Below are 15,804 nucleotides of genomic sequence, written 5' to 3' on the forward strand. Positions count from 1 at the left end.
CGCTGCTCGATGTCTGCAAATGGGCAGCGGCTAGACTCAACATTGAGTGGCCCGAACCCGTGGGAGACTGAGATACAGAGGGGGACTTTTAGGATGAGAGGCGTCTCCCCTCTCGTGCTGTCCCAGGCAAGCAGCTCTGGTAGCACTTTATTTGGATAGTCCATCTGTAGAGGCTCTACAGGCTATCAGTAACATTTCAACTAATTATCTACTAATCCTAGCTCTAATCCTAACTTTAGCCCTTATCCTAACCTTAAACTTAACCCTTACCCTAATCCGTATTCTATACCTAACCCTAACCTTAGCAAGCAGTTGCTTATCAACAGTTTGTTGATAGTATGACCATCTGTAGAAAATCCGGACTATGCAAATAAAGTGTGACCGCAGCTCCTCTCGGCTGTCCCAGCCTACTTGCCGGAACCAGCGCTACTGGGTCAATCCCCTTACCTCCAGGGTCCAAACCAGGCATTTTTCCAACATGGAGGTCAAGGACATGGAGGACCTGGGTATTTGAGCTTTCACTAGCCAGCCACCTCAACCCCAATGCCATCACAGAGCTCAACCTCCGTGCCTCTAGAGGCGCCATCCAATGCTGTGGCCGCGTCATGAATCTTGCGGTGGTAGGAAAGAGAGCCTTGTGCCTCAACCGGTCCGTTCTATCCGAAAAGGACAAAGAAGACTTCCTTGAAACTCTAGTAGTGCCTAAGGTACTGTTTGGGCCTTCTGTTGCCACCATGCAGCAGAAGTGCAATCTCTGCAAGAAGGAAAGTCAAGCCTTCAACTTCTGTCTGCCCTGTCGACCCGGGAACTGTGGCAATCCGGGCTAGCCCTCCACCAACCTAGGTGGGGAATGGGGAAGCCCCCAGAGACACAGGATGTGACACTGGGGCAAACGGCCATCCCCTGCAGCCACGTCCAAGTCTGGTTCTCCTGCCAGGAAGAAGGGGTGTCAGACTTATGGGTACGCCCCCTGCGGAAGAGAGGGGCAGTCAACGAGGTATTCGGTTCCCTGCACTGTTCCTTCTTGGGTGGAGCACAGACTGTTCCCGGGGGAGATCACTCTACCCCCGGGTGCCCTCCGTGCCACAGCTCTCCCCTCCACTCGTTCGTTTTCAGCCGAGGCAGGAAGACAAATTGCCAGTTGCTTCAAAGCACCGTCACCAGTTCCCAGTGTCACTACACTCTCTTTCAATAAAACACCTGTCACAACCAGGCATCTTGCCAAGGAAACAGAGCAGAAATACAATGCACCACTGGTGAGCGAGAGTCAGCCTCCCCGTTGGCTACTCGCCGAGAGAGTAGACAACTGGCGCGCATGTGCAGTCAAGCTTTGAATCCTATCCACAGTTACCAAGGGCTACAGACTGCAGTTTGCAATGAGACCTCCTGCCTTCAACGGCATTCTGGAAAGGTATACCGAAACTTCTGTACTTTTTTTATACTAGAACATGGTACTAGAATTTTTCTAAACCTTTGGTACTTCAGTCAAATGTCTCATGTCATCTACTGATTGAGAGAGGATCAAGTCTCTCTAGCAGCGCTACCGATGTCCCCTTATAGGGTGAGCGCATCGTGCCTGCTCCACCTAGTCATTGTTAGCTCAAGCCTGTCAAAGGGACCACTGCACACACTGGGAGTCTGGGCTGCGTCATGTTAGCTCCCCACTCATGCTGCACAGACGTTAACACACTTCAATAATGCTACACGGCATGTAGAAATGTTTCAACTGTTAATTACTGTTCACAAAACAATGTCCATTACAGGCTACAACACTTTACAATGGAAGAAGATACCAGTAGCTTCCAGCTTTGTAGGTTAACCTTCCTTGCTAACTTACAACTGAAGCTAACGTTAATTCACTACCCTAGAACTTTTTAAAGTTCACTACAAATCGTGATATTTAATTAAATAGTGATCCGTTCTGACTACTACATTTGTCTTCACACAGGACCACGTGCTGACACAGACCAATCACAGGCCGGCAGGCTACGAGGAGGCTTATTCCCGGTTGGGTTGACTCTCTCAGGCAGGATGAAATCGACTACATCGACCATGATCCTTTGCTAGTTACGGCCACTTTCACCATGATCGTTAGCGATTTTGTTTTTGGTTGCCATTCAGCCCCATTCAGCAATATGGCGCGCTTCAAATTCAAATACTTTCGGCTTCATGCGCCATCGGGAGTTATCTATAGGAATACGTGGATGACATCAACGTTATCACTATCTACTGGTTTTAATGTCTATGCCCTCACCTCCCGTCTCTCTCACTGTGTGTGTGAATGATGTCATTAGGTCTTAGAGACAGCGCACACTTTTATAAAAGAAGAGATTGCTTCTTCTATGCAAATGTTGTTGATCAGTACAATAACATACGTCCCAAATGGAAAGGAAATAGATACTTTTTCGTCTGTAACCCCATGAAATCAGCCAAAACAAGCTGAATAACTCAATACATGAACACACTCCTATTGAAAATGCATTCACCTCTATTGGGCTCCTGAGTGGCGCAGCGGTCTAAGGCACTGCATCTCAGTGCTTGAGGTGTCACTACAGTCACCCTGGTTTGATTCCAGGCCCGGCCGTGATTGGGAGTCCCGTAGGGCGGCGCACAATTGGCCCAGCGTTGTCTGGGTTTGGCCGGTGTAGGCTGTCATTGTAAATAAGCATTTGTTCTTAACTGACTTGCCTAGTTAAATAAAGGTTCAATCTGGATTAACCCAGTTTATCAATAGCAATTTACAATTAAATTCAATTGCCATTATGTTATGTAGTTAGCTTGTAAACAAAGTCAAATTGATTATATGATGGTATAATTGATTAATTAATGCATACATGGCTATCTTTGAAAAATGTACGTAATGTAATATTGACCTCAAAAGATCTGTCTGGATCAAGTGCCATTCTGTCACTTTGTCTGCCTAATTTTCCTTTTTTGCCGTGCTATCGTTTTGGTGTACTAAACCTGATATCAAAGTCAAATTATGTCGAATTCTGGTTTTGTGACAACACTACTTGGCACGCAGTAGTGTCAATCGGCAGGTTTGCACTTGTTCACAGCCTAGCAAAGGCAATTATTCTGTGGAGCAAAACTCATCAACTTTCCTTATGCATGACTCATGTCCTTGGTGTACTAAATGTAGGAGTGGACTTATTGTCCAGAGGGAATCGAGAAGAAATGCAGACAAGCATCCATAGATCTCTTTGCATCGCATGAAAAGGCACATTACCCGTATTTCTTTGCGATATCAGGTTATGCACCTCTAGGACTGGACTCTCTCATTCTGCTCTACGCTTCTCCCCCTACAGGACTCATACTCCCCAATAGGACTGGACTCTCTCATTCTGCTCTACGCTTCTCCCCCTACAGGACTCATACTCCCCAATAGGACTGGACTCTCTCATTCTGCTCTACGCTTCTCCCCCTACAGGACTCATACTCCCCAATAGGACTGGACTCTCTCATTCTGCTCTACGCTTCTCCCCCTACAGGACTCATACTCCCCAATAGGACTGGACTCTCTCATTCTGCTCTACGCTTCTCCCCCTACAGGACTCATACTCCCCAATAGGACTGGACTCTCTCATTCTGCTCTACGCTTCTCCCCCTACAGGACTCATACTCCCCAATAGGACTGGACTCTCTCATTCTGCTCTACGCTTCTCCCCCTACAGGACTCATACTCCCCAATAGGACTGGACTCTCTCATTCTGCTCTATGCTTTTCCCCCTACAGGACTCATACTCCCCAATAGGGCTGTGGCGGTCAAGACATTTTGTCCGCCTGTGATTGTCAATCAAATAACTGTCGGTCTCACGGTAATTGATCATTAATTAACATAAACACATTTAGCATCTCCTGGCTTCCTACAAGCCACTGATGGAGATCTTTGGAACATCTACATTTTAAAAAGTCTAATAAATCCATGTAATATAGCCTACACCATCACAATAAATCCATTATTTATTTTAGACATGTCTAAAGAAACATGATATGAAGAAAATGTAGTGTATTTCAGAACAGAATAGCATACTCTGAGTTTTTCTGATCTGGCTATGCCATATGGCTGTGGGCTACACTAGTTCATTTAGCAGACAAGATTAGCTTAGAATTCCATGGCATTATTTTATAGTATGAAGAATACAATTGAACAAAGCTGAATAAAATAGAAAGGGTATTTTCTCCAAACAATTTGAGGGAGTGCACACATGCAGCTATTCTGTGTAGAGAGGTTAACAAAGAAATAGTCCTATATGATCCTATATACTCCTATATGATTCATTTAGAGCAGTGGTTCCCAACCAGGGGTACTAGGACCCCTGGGGGTACTTGGCCTATCCACGGGGGGTACTTGAGAAGACTCATGAGACCATAGACCTACTGTTAAAATGCACATGAGGGGGTACTTCAGGGGTACCCCGAGCAGAGCAAAATTCAGTTGGTGGTACATTAACCGAAAAAGGTTGGGAACCACTTATTTAGAGTTATTAATGTAACTTTAGTTGTTCTACAAATGTTGGGCTATATGTTTAGATTTTTAATACATTGCAAGGCTGCATGATGCGACTCTAATGATGATTTGAAGGCTTTACACACTTCATCATTCTCTCATTCACAATTTGAGAAGCACTTGATAATGCCTCGAATATCCCGGCGGCAGCCCCTTTGTGTGGCCATAAAGATCTGGGCTCTTCGCTGGCCATGGCAGAACACTGACATTCCTGTCTTGCAGGAAATCACGCACAGGATGAGCAGTATGGCTGGTGGCATTGTCATGCTGGAGTGTCATGTCAGGATGAGCCTGCAGGAAGGGTACCACATGAGGGAGGAGGATGTCTTCCCTGTAACACACAGATTTGAGATCGCCTGCAATGACAACAAGCTCAGTCCGATGATGCTGTGACACACCGCCCCAGACCATGACGGACCCTCTACCTCCAAATCGATCCCGCTCCAGAGTACAGGCCTCAGTGTAACGATCATTCCTTCGACGATAAACGCGAATCTGACCATCACCCCTGGTGAGACAAAACTGTGACTCGTCAGTGAAGAGCACTTTTTGCCAGTCCTGTCTGGTCCAGCAACGGTGGGTTTGTGCCCATAGGCGACGTTGTTCCCAGTGATGTCTGGTGAGGACCTGCTTTACAAAAGGCCTACACGCCCTCAGTCCAGCCTCTCTCAGCCTATTGCGGACAGTCTGAGCACTGATGGAGGGATTGTGCGTTCCTGGTGTAACTCGGGCAGTTGTTGTTGCCATCCTGTACCTGTCCCGCAGGTGTGATGTTCGGATGTACCGATCCTGTGCAGATGTTGTTACACGTGGTCTGCCACTGCGAGGACAATCAGCTGTCCGTCCTGTCTCCCTGTAGCGCTGTCTTAGGCGTCTCACAGTACGAACATAGCAATTTATTGCCCTGACCACATCTGCAGTCCTCATGCCTCCTTGCAGCATACCTAAGGCACATTCACGCAGATGAGCAGGGACCCTGGACATCTTTATTTGGTGTTTTTCAGAGTCAGTAGAAAGGCCTTTTTAGTGTCCTAACTGTGACCTTAATCGCCTACCGTCTGTAACCGTTCCACAGGTGCATGTTCATTAATTGTGGGAAAGCATGGGAAACAGTGTTTAAACCCTTTACAATGAAAATCTGTTATTTTGATTTTTACACATCATCTTTGAAAGTCAGGGTCCTGAAAAGGGTCCTGAAAAAGGGACGTTTCTTTTTTTTGCTGAGTTTATATGTGTGTAATTCGTTTTGATTTAGAATGGACCATTATCATGCACCTGTATTGAAGCAGGGGGAAAAATACATGTCATCTCTGCACTTAAATAGCGAATGGAGGACGCTTTTCCTGTGGTTCATTTTCATGCCAGCTAGGTAAGCTATACTCCTGTTGTAAAGATAAGCAGGAAAGTTGATAAATAAATATAGAAGGCCTAGCTTATAGAAAGCTGATGGGATTCTCCTCTTTTTAGGCCGTTTTGGGCTCATGGGCTCTCATGTAGTGTTTGATTAGAATTTCGATTACATTTGCATTGATGTCAGAGTGATTAGAGGGACAGAGGAGCATCACAGCTTGGAGAAGCCTAATTACCGTGACTGTGACGGCCGGTGTGGCGGTAATACAGGCACCGCAACAGCCCTACTCCCCACTCCAGCCAGAGTGAGGGAAGGAGGCTTCTCCCTTATCTCGGTAGCCCCTCCATGGCCAGGCAAGCTCTGGCTAGCAGAGATCATTCTTATGCTTTGCAACGAGCCCTGGAAACTCCCGTTACGCACGGATCTCCTGACCCAGGGAAACAGAGAAATGTATCAACCTTACCCATAGACCATGGCCCTCTGGGTCTGGCCCATGAGAGGTTAAATCTGGTCACGACAGGCCTGCCTCTCAGAGTAATTGAGACCAGAGCCCCTTCTACAGGCTCACTGTATGAACATTAGTGGTGCGTTTTTGAGAAGTAATGTGACCAAAAACAGATAATTCCTTACAAACCCACGTGAAAAATGGCAGTACATCCAACCGGCCTCCCAACTACAGACCACGTGTAAACACGCCAGCCCAGGACCTCCACATCCAGATTCTGCAGGATTGTCTGAGACCAGCCACCAGGACAGCTGATGAAACTGTGGGTTTCTCCAACTGAAAACTTTCTGCACAAACTGTCAGAAACCGTCTCGGAGAAGCTCATCGGCATGCTCGTCTTCCTCACCAAGGTCTTGACCTGACTGAAGTTTGGCATCGTAACCGACTTCAGTTGGCAAATGCCCACCTTCGATGGCCACTGGCATGCTGGAGAAGTGTGCTCTTCACGGATGAATCCCGGTTTTAACTGTACTGGGCAGATGGCAGACAGCGTGTATAGCATCGTGTGGGCGAGCGGTTTGTTGCTGTCAACATTGTGAACAGAGTGCCCCATGGTGGCGGTGGGGTTATGGTATGGGCAGGCATAAGCTACAGACAATGAACATGATTGCATTTTATCAATGTCAATCGTAATGCACAGAGATACCGTGACAAGATCCTGAGGCCCATTGTTGTCTCATTCATCCGCCGGCATCACCTCATGTTTCAGCATGATTAATGTACAATACCATGTCGCAAGGATCTGTACACAATTCTTGGAAGCTGAAAATGTCCCAGTTCTTCCATGGACTGCATACTCACCAGACATGTCACCCATTGAGCACATTTGAAATGCTCTGGATCGACGTGTACGTTAGCGTGTTCCCTCCAATATCCAGCAACTTCTCACAGCCATTGAAGAGGAGTGGGACAACATTCCACAGGCCACAATCAACAGCCTGATCAACTGTATACGAAGGAGATGTGTCGTGCTGCATGAGGAAAATGGTGGTCACACCAGATACTGACTGGTTTTCTGATCCACGCCTGATCTGTGACCAACAGATGCATATCTGTATTCCAGGTCATGTGAAATCCATAGATTAAGGCCTAATGAATTTATTTCAATCAACTGTTTTCCAAATGAGCTGTAACTCAGTAAATTCTTTGAAATTGTTGTATGTTGCATTTATATTTTTGTTCAGAGTAGTATTTGTCCAGTAGGTTTCCTGAAGGAGAAAGGCCCCTACTTCTATGTCAAAGATAATAAAACAAAACATGTTAGTAAATACTACAGTTATGTCCCCAAAAACACTACAGTACATACTACAGTATATTACAGTCTGCAAAAACTCTACAGTAAAAACTATAGTATACCGTACTAGTCTGTAAAAACAGTACAGTAAATACTATAGTACAGAGGTTCCCAAACTTTTTTGGCCCAATGCCCCATTTTTATATCTGAATCTTGTCGTGACACCAACCATGTGAAAAAATATGTTATTAACAGCCAATGTTTACTTCTTTATTTGGGCCAATGGCAGTCAATTGAAAAACATTCTAACAGTATTTCTGATTCCTTTTAAAGATGCACTCCAGTTATTTTTTTTACTTTTAAAAACAACATCCCACTTATAAATACAGTAACCTAAAAATAAATATATGTTTTGAGCAAAATCGTTTTTTAGACAAAAGTACAAACTTTTGGAGGAGTTGGCCTGATGGTTCCCTCTGATGTCATTGGCATTCCTCCTTGCTTGAGGAACAATAGGGGAGCAATAGAGAACAAAAGAGGACCCCCCCCACTTGTGCCATGTCAGATTACACCTGGACCACTTTTGGAGATGTGCCTTTTGTTAAGTAAATCAGGTAATAAATTAGCTGGAGACTAGAGTAGGAACTGGAGAGACTAGTTTCTGGAGGACAATGCCATGCTGACTCACATGCGGACTAACATGCGTGGTTGGGGCTAAGTGCGGTTTGAACAATGCAGGTGTGAACAACGCTGAAGGGACGTAAACAAAGAAGAGACTTTGAAAGGCTTTTTCTCCTACATGTCCCCTAAGTGGATTTACAGGTTTATTATCTTTCAAAGCAGCATAACCTTCCCATGTTTCCTCCAACTACAGTGTATGATATACTGTAGCATTTTGAAGCTCTGCGTTTCCTCTTCTAGCTGTACTGGTTAGATATTCACAGGACACATGACCACCTAGGCCAGGTTCATTAAATCAAGGCAGGGAAATAAGCAAGTTCAGCCATAAAGCAGAATAAAGTTTGCAGACACAGCAATGGTAAGAGGCAAACCAGTAGGTCAGATGACAGCTGATCCAGAGAAGGAACAGGATATACTGAACAGTAGTTTCATATAGGGGCATAAGTGAGCATTCAAATTCAGTATTTGAAAGAGAACCCATTCTAGGCCTGATTCCAATACATAAACACTGATTTGACGTCGTCTTTCACTGCCGTTAAATGGACAAATTGACTTTTAAAGGATGGATGCATCTCACATATTTTCAGTGCCCTTCTTTAATTACTTGTCACTTTTATTTCTTATCTGTATTTTTTAAAACTGCATTGTTGGTTAGGGGCTCGTAAGTAAGCATTTCACTGTTGTATTCGGCGCATGTGACTAATACAATTTGATTTGATTTTAACCAACAGGTTCCTGCTCCTTATCTGTATATTGTTTATTGTCTGATTCTTTGTTGTTTAGTTGGTAAGCATGTGGTGCTTGCTATTCCAAGGTTGTGGGTTCAATTCCTGCAGGGATTACATACTCATTCTAAAAATGTACCTATTGTGTCATTAACATTTCTCTCACTTCCCTCTCTTCCCCTCCCCCTTCTCTCCCTGCATTTCTCCCTCTTCTCTTTCCCACTCCCTCTCTCTCCCAGGGGCGTGGATAGTGACGGGGGGGCTGAGGGAGGGGGTGGGTCGTTGTGTTGGGGAGGCAGTGCGAGATCATGCTGCTGCGGCTTCCTCCCTCTCCCAGAAGAAAGTCATTGCTGTGGGCGTGGCTCCCTGGGGGCTGGTGCATAACAGAGAGCAGCTAGTTAACACACAGGTACACGCTCAGAAACACAAATACACTTACACACACATGAATAGACGCACACATGTCATGACCACACACACACACACACACACACACACAATGTTCAATGTATACAGAATTTAACATGCACAGACGCACACACATAAGGTGGCACAGGAGCACACTACTGTACACTGACACTGTATACAAATAAATGAATGTCCTTCACTTTCCTTAATCTCTCCACTTTTTTCTTCTCACCCTCTCTCACTCAGCCAAGCAAAACCACAGGAAATGTAATTAGTAACAACAAGGACATTGTAATACACAATGGATGGTAATCACAATGACCTCTCTTTTTCTCTCCCCCTCCTTTATTTTCTCTACCTTGATCTCTCTCCCCCTCCCCTCTCGCTTTACCTTCGCTGATCCCCTTCTCTACCCTTGCTCCCACCCCCCTCTCTTTCTCTCTATCTTCTCCCCCCTCCTCCTCCTCTCTCAGGGTAGTTTCCCAGCGCGGTATTATGTCCAGAACGCATCCCGTGACTCGTGCTGCCTGGATAATAACTACCAGGCCTTCCTGCTGGTGGATGATGGGAGTGTAGGCCGGCGGGGAGGGGATACTGCCTTCAGGTCCAAGATGGAAGACTACATCTCACACCAGTGCACTGGCATCTGGGGTGAGACACAGTACACACCACACACACCACACACACGGCAGGTAGCCTAGTGGTTAGAGTGTTGGACTTGTAACCGAATGCAAGATCAAATCCCTGAGTTCTGCCCCTGAACAAGGCCGTTAACCCACTGTTCCTATGCCGTCATTGAAAATAAGAATTTGTTCTTAACTGACTTGCCTAGTTAAATAAATACATACATACTGGTAAGACTAGCCCCCATCTCCTAAACATTTATCAAATATATTACAGGTGTACAGGTGAAGTGCAGCATGTTCAAGCCGCCCATTGAAGGTGTACTAAGTTCAGATCACAGTGTGACTTTAAATAAAATCTGCAATCATGTTTCTAGTGCACAGATTTCAGCATGCAAGTGTGAGGTTACGGTTACGGCAAGTGTGAGGTTACGGTTACGGCAAGTGTGAGGTTACGGTTACGGCAAGTGTGAGGTTACGGTTACGGCAAGTGTGAGGTTACGGTTACGGCAAGTGTGAGGTTACGGTTACGGCAAGTGTGAGGTTACGGTTACGGCAAGTGTGAGGTTACGGTTAAGGCAAGTGTGAGGTTACGGTTACGGCAAGTGTGAGGTTACGGTTACGGCAAGTGTGAGGTTACGGTTACGGCAAGTGTGAGGTTACGGTTACGGCAAGTGTGAGGTTACGGTTACGGCAAGTGTGAGGTTACGGTTACGGCAAGTGTGAGGTTACGGTTACGGCAAGTGTGAGGTTACGGTAAGCCAAAGTTATGCTGTCTATGGAGTGGTCATTATCTGCCATCTAAAGCCCCTATCCTATTCCCACCTATTTACAAGTATAAAACATTATTTAATTCTCGTAACATTCAAGTACGAGTTTTCATCTACATTTTACACCCAACGTCCTTTGCGATATGATATAGCCTATAAAACTCAGTGATGCTTTTGTGTTGAGTATATTTGTTGGGTTATTTATATATTTCAGTAAGAAAGACTAACAATGTTTGACAGTTCATCCAAAGTTGAACTCATCTGGTGAGCAACCAATGGGAGTTTCTGTTGTTGACATCATGGCTACACTGTAAAAAATAAACTATGCTGATTCAACATACAATTGTAAGGCAACCAGCTGCAATAGGATTGTGTTTGCTCAACATTTGGGCATATAGCTGAACCAACATACATTCTCAAGTTTTATTTGTATATTCACTCAACTTGGAATTTTAGGTTGAGTGAATATACAATTCAACTTGAGAATTTAGTCTACCTTATTTGCATATTTCCCATTGTAATCACAAGGTTTTTCTTTGAAGGCCCAGTTACACCCTAACGCAGTGGTCTGAAACTCCTGGGTTACATGCCACATCAAGCCTGCAAGTCACATTAAGCAAAGTGATGTGTAATTCCTTTTTTGGGGGACAGGGGATTGTTTTTATTGAGATCGGATAGTGAAGAGGAGACAGGAACGGTAGGAGAGATTAGTGATGGGTCGTTCGCGAATGAAAGGCTCTTTTTGGTGAACGTTGGGAATTGAATCTCATTGGTGAAAAATACGTTCAATTGGCTCTCTGATTTGCATACTGCTACTACTGCTTTTTGATCTTCAAACAAAGGTTATCTACAAATAAGTTACACAATCATTGTCTGAAGATGGTGAATCATCACTGCAGAAACAATAAATGGTGGGGAGAGCACATCATTCTGGTGCATGCGCAGGAAGACCATGCTAATCTTCTCTGTATCAATCCAATTTTAATATGTGCCCCGATGGATCGGTCACAAAAGAGAAGAGGAGATTTGCTTGCATTTATACACTGTAAAAAAGCCAACATAACCAACAGCGTTATTCTGTGAGTTGAGTAGACTTCAAATGGACAAGAATTTGAGCTAATAAAGTTTGTTTACTCAACAAACCCTGTTCAAAGTGAGCTGAATTTGAAAAAGTAAAATTACATTCATATTTGCCTTTGGTAGGCAACACTGTATGTTGGTTCAGCTATACTGTATGCCCAAATGTTGAGCAAACTCCCAATCCTATTGCAGCTGTTTCACTACACTCGCAATAACATCTACTAAACACGTGTATGTGACCAATAACATCTCATTTGTTTGCCTTACAATTGTACATTCAATCAACAAATTCGAAGTGAGACGAATTTGAACAAGCTTGTTGAGTAAAATTACAAATGTATGTTTGCTCAAAACCATGCCTATCATTATCATACAGTCTCTCCCAGCATGCTCTATTGGAGGTTGATTTTCAGTTGTTTTTTCTTTCAATACCTGTGTTTTTGCATGTACATTGATTGGTTGATTACACAAACATAAAAAAAATATCTAAACTAACCCAATCTGTTAGTAATTGGACTTTTTGCACCTGTTTCTGAGATGGCTGTTCCAGTTATATGATTTAGGTAGTCTCGATACATTTTCCTAGCCCTGGCAGTCATTCTCAATGCGGGTGATTCAAAGTGCCAATTGTTGTATAGTCTCACTCTGGCCGGAATTACACATCACATGGCCTGTCTGGTCCAACGGTTAAAGCCGCGGACCCCGACACACATGCACAGCCTAGGCTAACAGAGTTGGCATGGGTTCAAGTCCACTGCTCTTCTGACTTGCAATCTCTCCTAGTCATGGGCATTCTGAGTATTTTATGTGGGCCACATTATATTGCTCCGTTTTTGTATAAGAGCCCCGTCATTTAGCTCCAAATGGCTCCTCATTCAAAATGCTTGAAATTCTGAAAATATGTTAGCACATCTCAAAAGTAAAGCCCAAAAATGAGGCTACCATTATGTCAGATCATGATATGCACGTTCAAATAGCTACATTTTCACCTGGCCAAATTATTAGATCCCCTGAAGAAAATAATGATGATAATAATAATACTCACTGCAAATATTTGCTCTGCGCAAGCATAACATGCACTATCATGAAGCGCCACAATTTAAAAAATATTTTTTAATAAGGAAATACGTTTAGCTAACTGTTCTAAACCTACAATGCTTGTGGATATTCATATGAGTAGTAAATCATGAAACATTCACACATTGACATTAATATGATGGACATTCACAATGACATCTGATCAATCACTCATGACTAAAAATTTGATAATAATTTGATGGATTTCTCCCCACACCCCTTCCCTGTACCTGTTATCTTCCAGGTAGTGGCAGTATAGAGATTCCTGTGCTGTGTATGCTCATCTCAGGGGAAGCTGCCATGCTGAAGGTAAGTTATTACAACATCACTATCATCACTTAACTTTACTGTCCATGTCCAGAACATTCCCTTCTCCCCCCAAACACTCTCTCCCTCCCCCCAGAGGGTGGATCTCTCTCTGAGGAAGGCTACTCCCTGGCTGGTGTTGAATGGTTCTGGTCCAGCGGCAGACCTTATCTGTGAGCTGCTGGATGCCTTGTCAGCTGTGCCCATGAGCCGCACCTCTCCCCCGCCAGAGGGTGAGGGGAGCGAGAGCCCCAGCGCGGAGCTGCGCGAATGGACCCGTGAGAGGGTCAAGAGGCACTTCCCTGCCGAGGCAGACCGGGAGAAGCTTGTGGACAGGGTGCGTGTGGGATGGGTGGGGTGTGTGTGAGTGAGCACTTCATCATACTGCTTATTTCTCTCCTCTCATCTGTCTCTCTCTCCCCTCTCTGTCTCTCTCTCCCCTCTCTGTCTCTCTCTCCCCTCTCTGTCTCTCTCTCCCCTCTCTGTCTCTCTCTCCCCTCTCTGTCTCTCTCTCCCCTCTCTGTCTCTCTCCGCCCTCTCTGTCTCTCTCTCCTCTTTCTCTCTCCTTTGTTTTCTTTCTTTCCCCAGGCTCTGAGTATCTATCAGAACAGAGATCTGATCACAGTGTTCCACGGGGAGCAGGACAGTCCTGATGATTTTGACACAGTGCTACTGAAGGCTCTGGTCAGAGGTAGGTGTGCGTGAGTTGTGCGTTTGCTGTCTGTTGACAAATATGTTGAACGTGATCCTGGTCAAACTATTCATTCGTTCAATGTAATTTCTGTCAGCCAGTAAACGTGTGTCCAGCGACGCCAGTGAGTACACAGAGGAGCTGAAGCTTGCAGTAGCCTGGAACAGGGTGGACATCGCTAACAGTGAACTCTTCAACGGAGACATCCAATGGAGAGTGAGCTGCTCCTCACTTCTGACGCCACTTTAACTCCATTTATTTTCTTTTATGTTATTTAGTTGACAGGGCATTTATTCTATTCAAAACGACAGACAGACTTTACCTTTCCAACTTCTCTGTATCTGATAACATGAGGAACATAAGGAACGGCTTCACAAATTGGAAATTGGAACAATACAGAGAAGGTAGGCTGGTGTTGAAGGGAAGTTGGAACAATACAGAGAAGTAGGCTGTTGGTGAAGGGAAGTTGGAAATCAAAACAATTTCCATTTTGTGAAGCGTTCCTTTATTTTCTCACTCGGCAGGATGTTATTGCTTCACTTTTGACAGACAGACAGAGATATGTTTATAAAAACGTCCTCCCATCCTCCCGCAGTACGAGGACCTGGAGGACTCCATGACGGACGCACTGATCAACAACAAGCCCCAGTTTGTACGTCTCTTCACCGAGAACGGTCTCAACATCCTGGACTACCTGACCTACCAGCGTCTGGAGGGCCTGTACCGCTCGCTGTCCAACAGCTCTCTGGCCTACACGCTTCTCCAGCGACACCTCACAGAGAGGCAGAGCCTGGCCAGATCCCTTCCCACTGTCCCCTGCTCTCTGGACGAGCCTACACCCCTCAAGAGGCCCCAGAGCCAAATGAGCCCCATATCAGGACCCTCCTCTGCCAAAGAGCTCAGCTTGTATGAGGTTAGGAGGGGTTGCACTTTATTTTATGGTACAGAAATGACTAGGTATTTATTGAGAAATGACATGGTGAATTGGTCAAATAGGAGGGGTGAGAGGGGAGGTATGGGGTCATTTGCTCTGTGTGGAGTTGAGGCGCATTTCCTCTAATTTAGGTGTTTTGTTCTCAGTTATATGTGACTCGCCTCTCCCTCCAGGTGTCGCGGCTACTATGGGACATCCTGGGAGATGTATGTCAGCCCTTCTACTACAGTCCTCTGGGTTTGGACCAGAGCACCAGCACCTGGAGAACACTGAAGGTAGTGGCTGCCATAGCTGCGTTCCAAATAGCACTCTATCCCCTATACACTCTCAGAAATAAAGTTGCTAAGTAGAACTATATAGGGTTCTTCGGCTTGTCTCCATATGGAAACCCTTTTTGGTTATATCTAGAACCGTTAAACCCATCGTCTAAACCCATTGGGCACAGACGTCAGTTCCATATCTATTTTTGATTTACATTTGGTTGAGTTGTCAACTAACTTGAATTCAACGTAAAAACAAGAACAAATGTCACCATGACATTGTATTTAGGTTAGAAGTAAGGTGAAAAAAATACTAAATTCCCTTACCTTGATGACTTTTTGCAAATCCAATCAGTTTTTCCCATTTGAATCAACTTCATCACATAGAATTGTTTTCTTGAAATGATGTAGAAACAACATTGATTCAACCACTTTTTGCCCAGTGGGAAGGTTCTTCCTAGAATCCTCTATGAAAAGTTCTAACAAGAACCCTTTTATCTTTGAACGGTTCTACCTGTCACGTTCTTCGTCCTCCTCGTCTGAGGAGGAGTAGTTGGAAGGATCGGAGGACCAAAATGCAGCGTGGTATGTGTTCATCATGAATTTAATAAACAGAGAACACTAAACAAACTATACAAAACAATAAACG

At 44.7% G+C, this 15,804-nt stretch overlaps 1 protein-coding gene across 1 annotated transcript in view; it reads left to right on the forward strand.

Moving 5' to 3' along the window:
* Positions 1-15,804, forward strand: part of LOC139574378 (transient receptor potential cation channel subfamily M member 4-like) — a 75,659-nt gene that overhangs the window by 19,357 nt on the left and 40,498 nt on the right. Inside the window, exons 5-12 of the mRNA XM_071398900.1 lie at positions 9,246-9,415; positions 9,888-10,065; positions 13,209-13,273; positions 13,368-13,607; positions 13,859-13,961; positions 14,059-14,177; positions 14,557-14,874; positions 15,069-15,170. Coding sequence (XP_071255001.1) covers positions 9,246-9,415; positions 9,888-10,065; positions 13,209-13,273; positions 13,368-13,607; positions 13,859-13,961; positions 14,059-14,177; positions 14,557-14,874; positions 15,069-15,170 — 1,295 coding nt within the window. The remainder of the gene's footprint in view (positions 1-9,245; positions 9,416-9,887; positions 10,066-13,208; positions 13,274-13,367; positions 13,608-13,858; positions 13,962-14,058; positions 14,178-14,556; positions 14,875-15,068; positions 15,171-15,804) is intronic.

Source organism: Salvelinus alpinus, chromosome 1, assembly GCF_045679555.1.
Source record: "Salvelinus alpinus chromosome 1, SLU_Salpinus.1, whole genome shotgun sequence".
Lineage (NCBI taxonomy): Eukaryota > Metazoa > Chordata > Actinopteri > Salmoniformes > Salmonidae > Salvelinus > Salvelinus alpinus.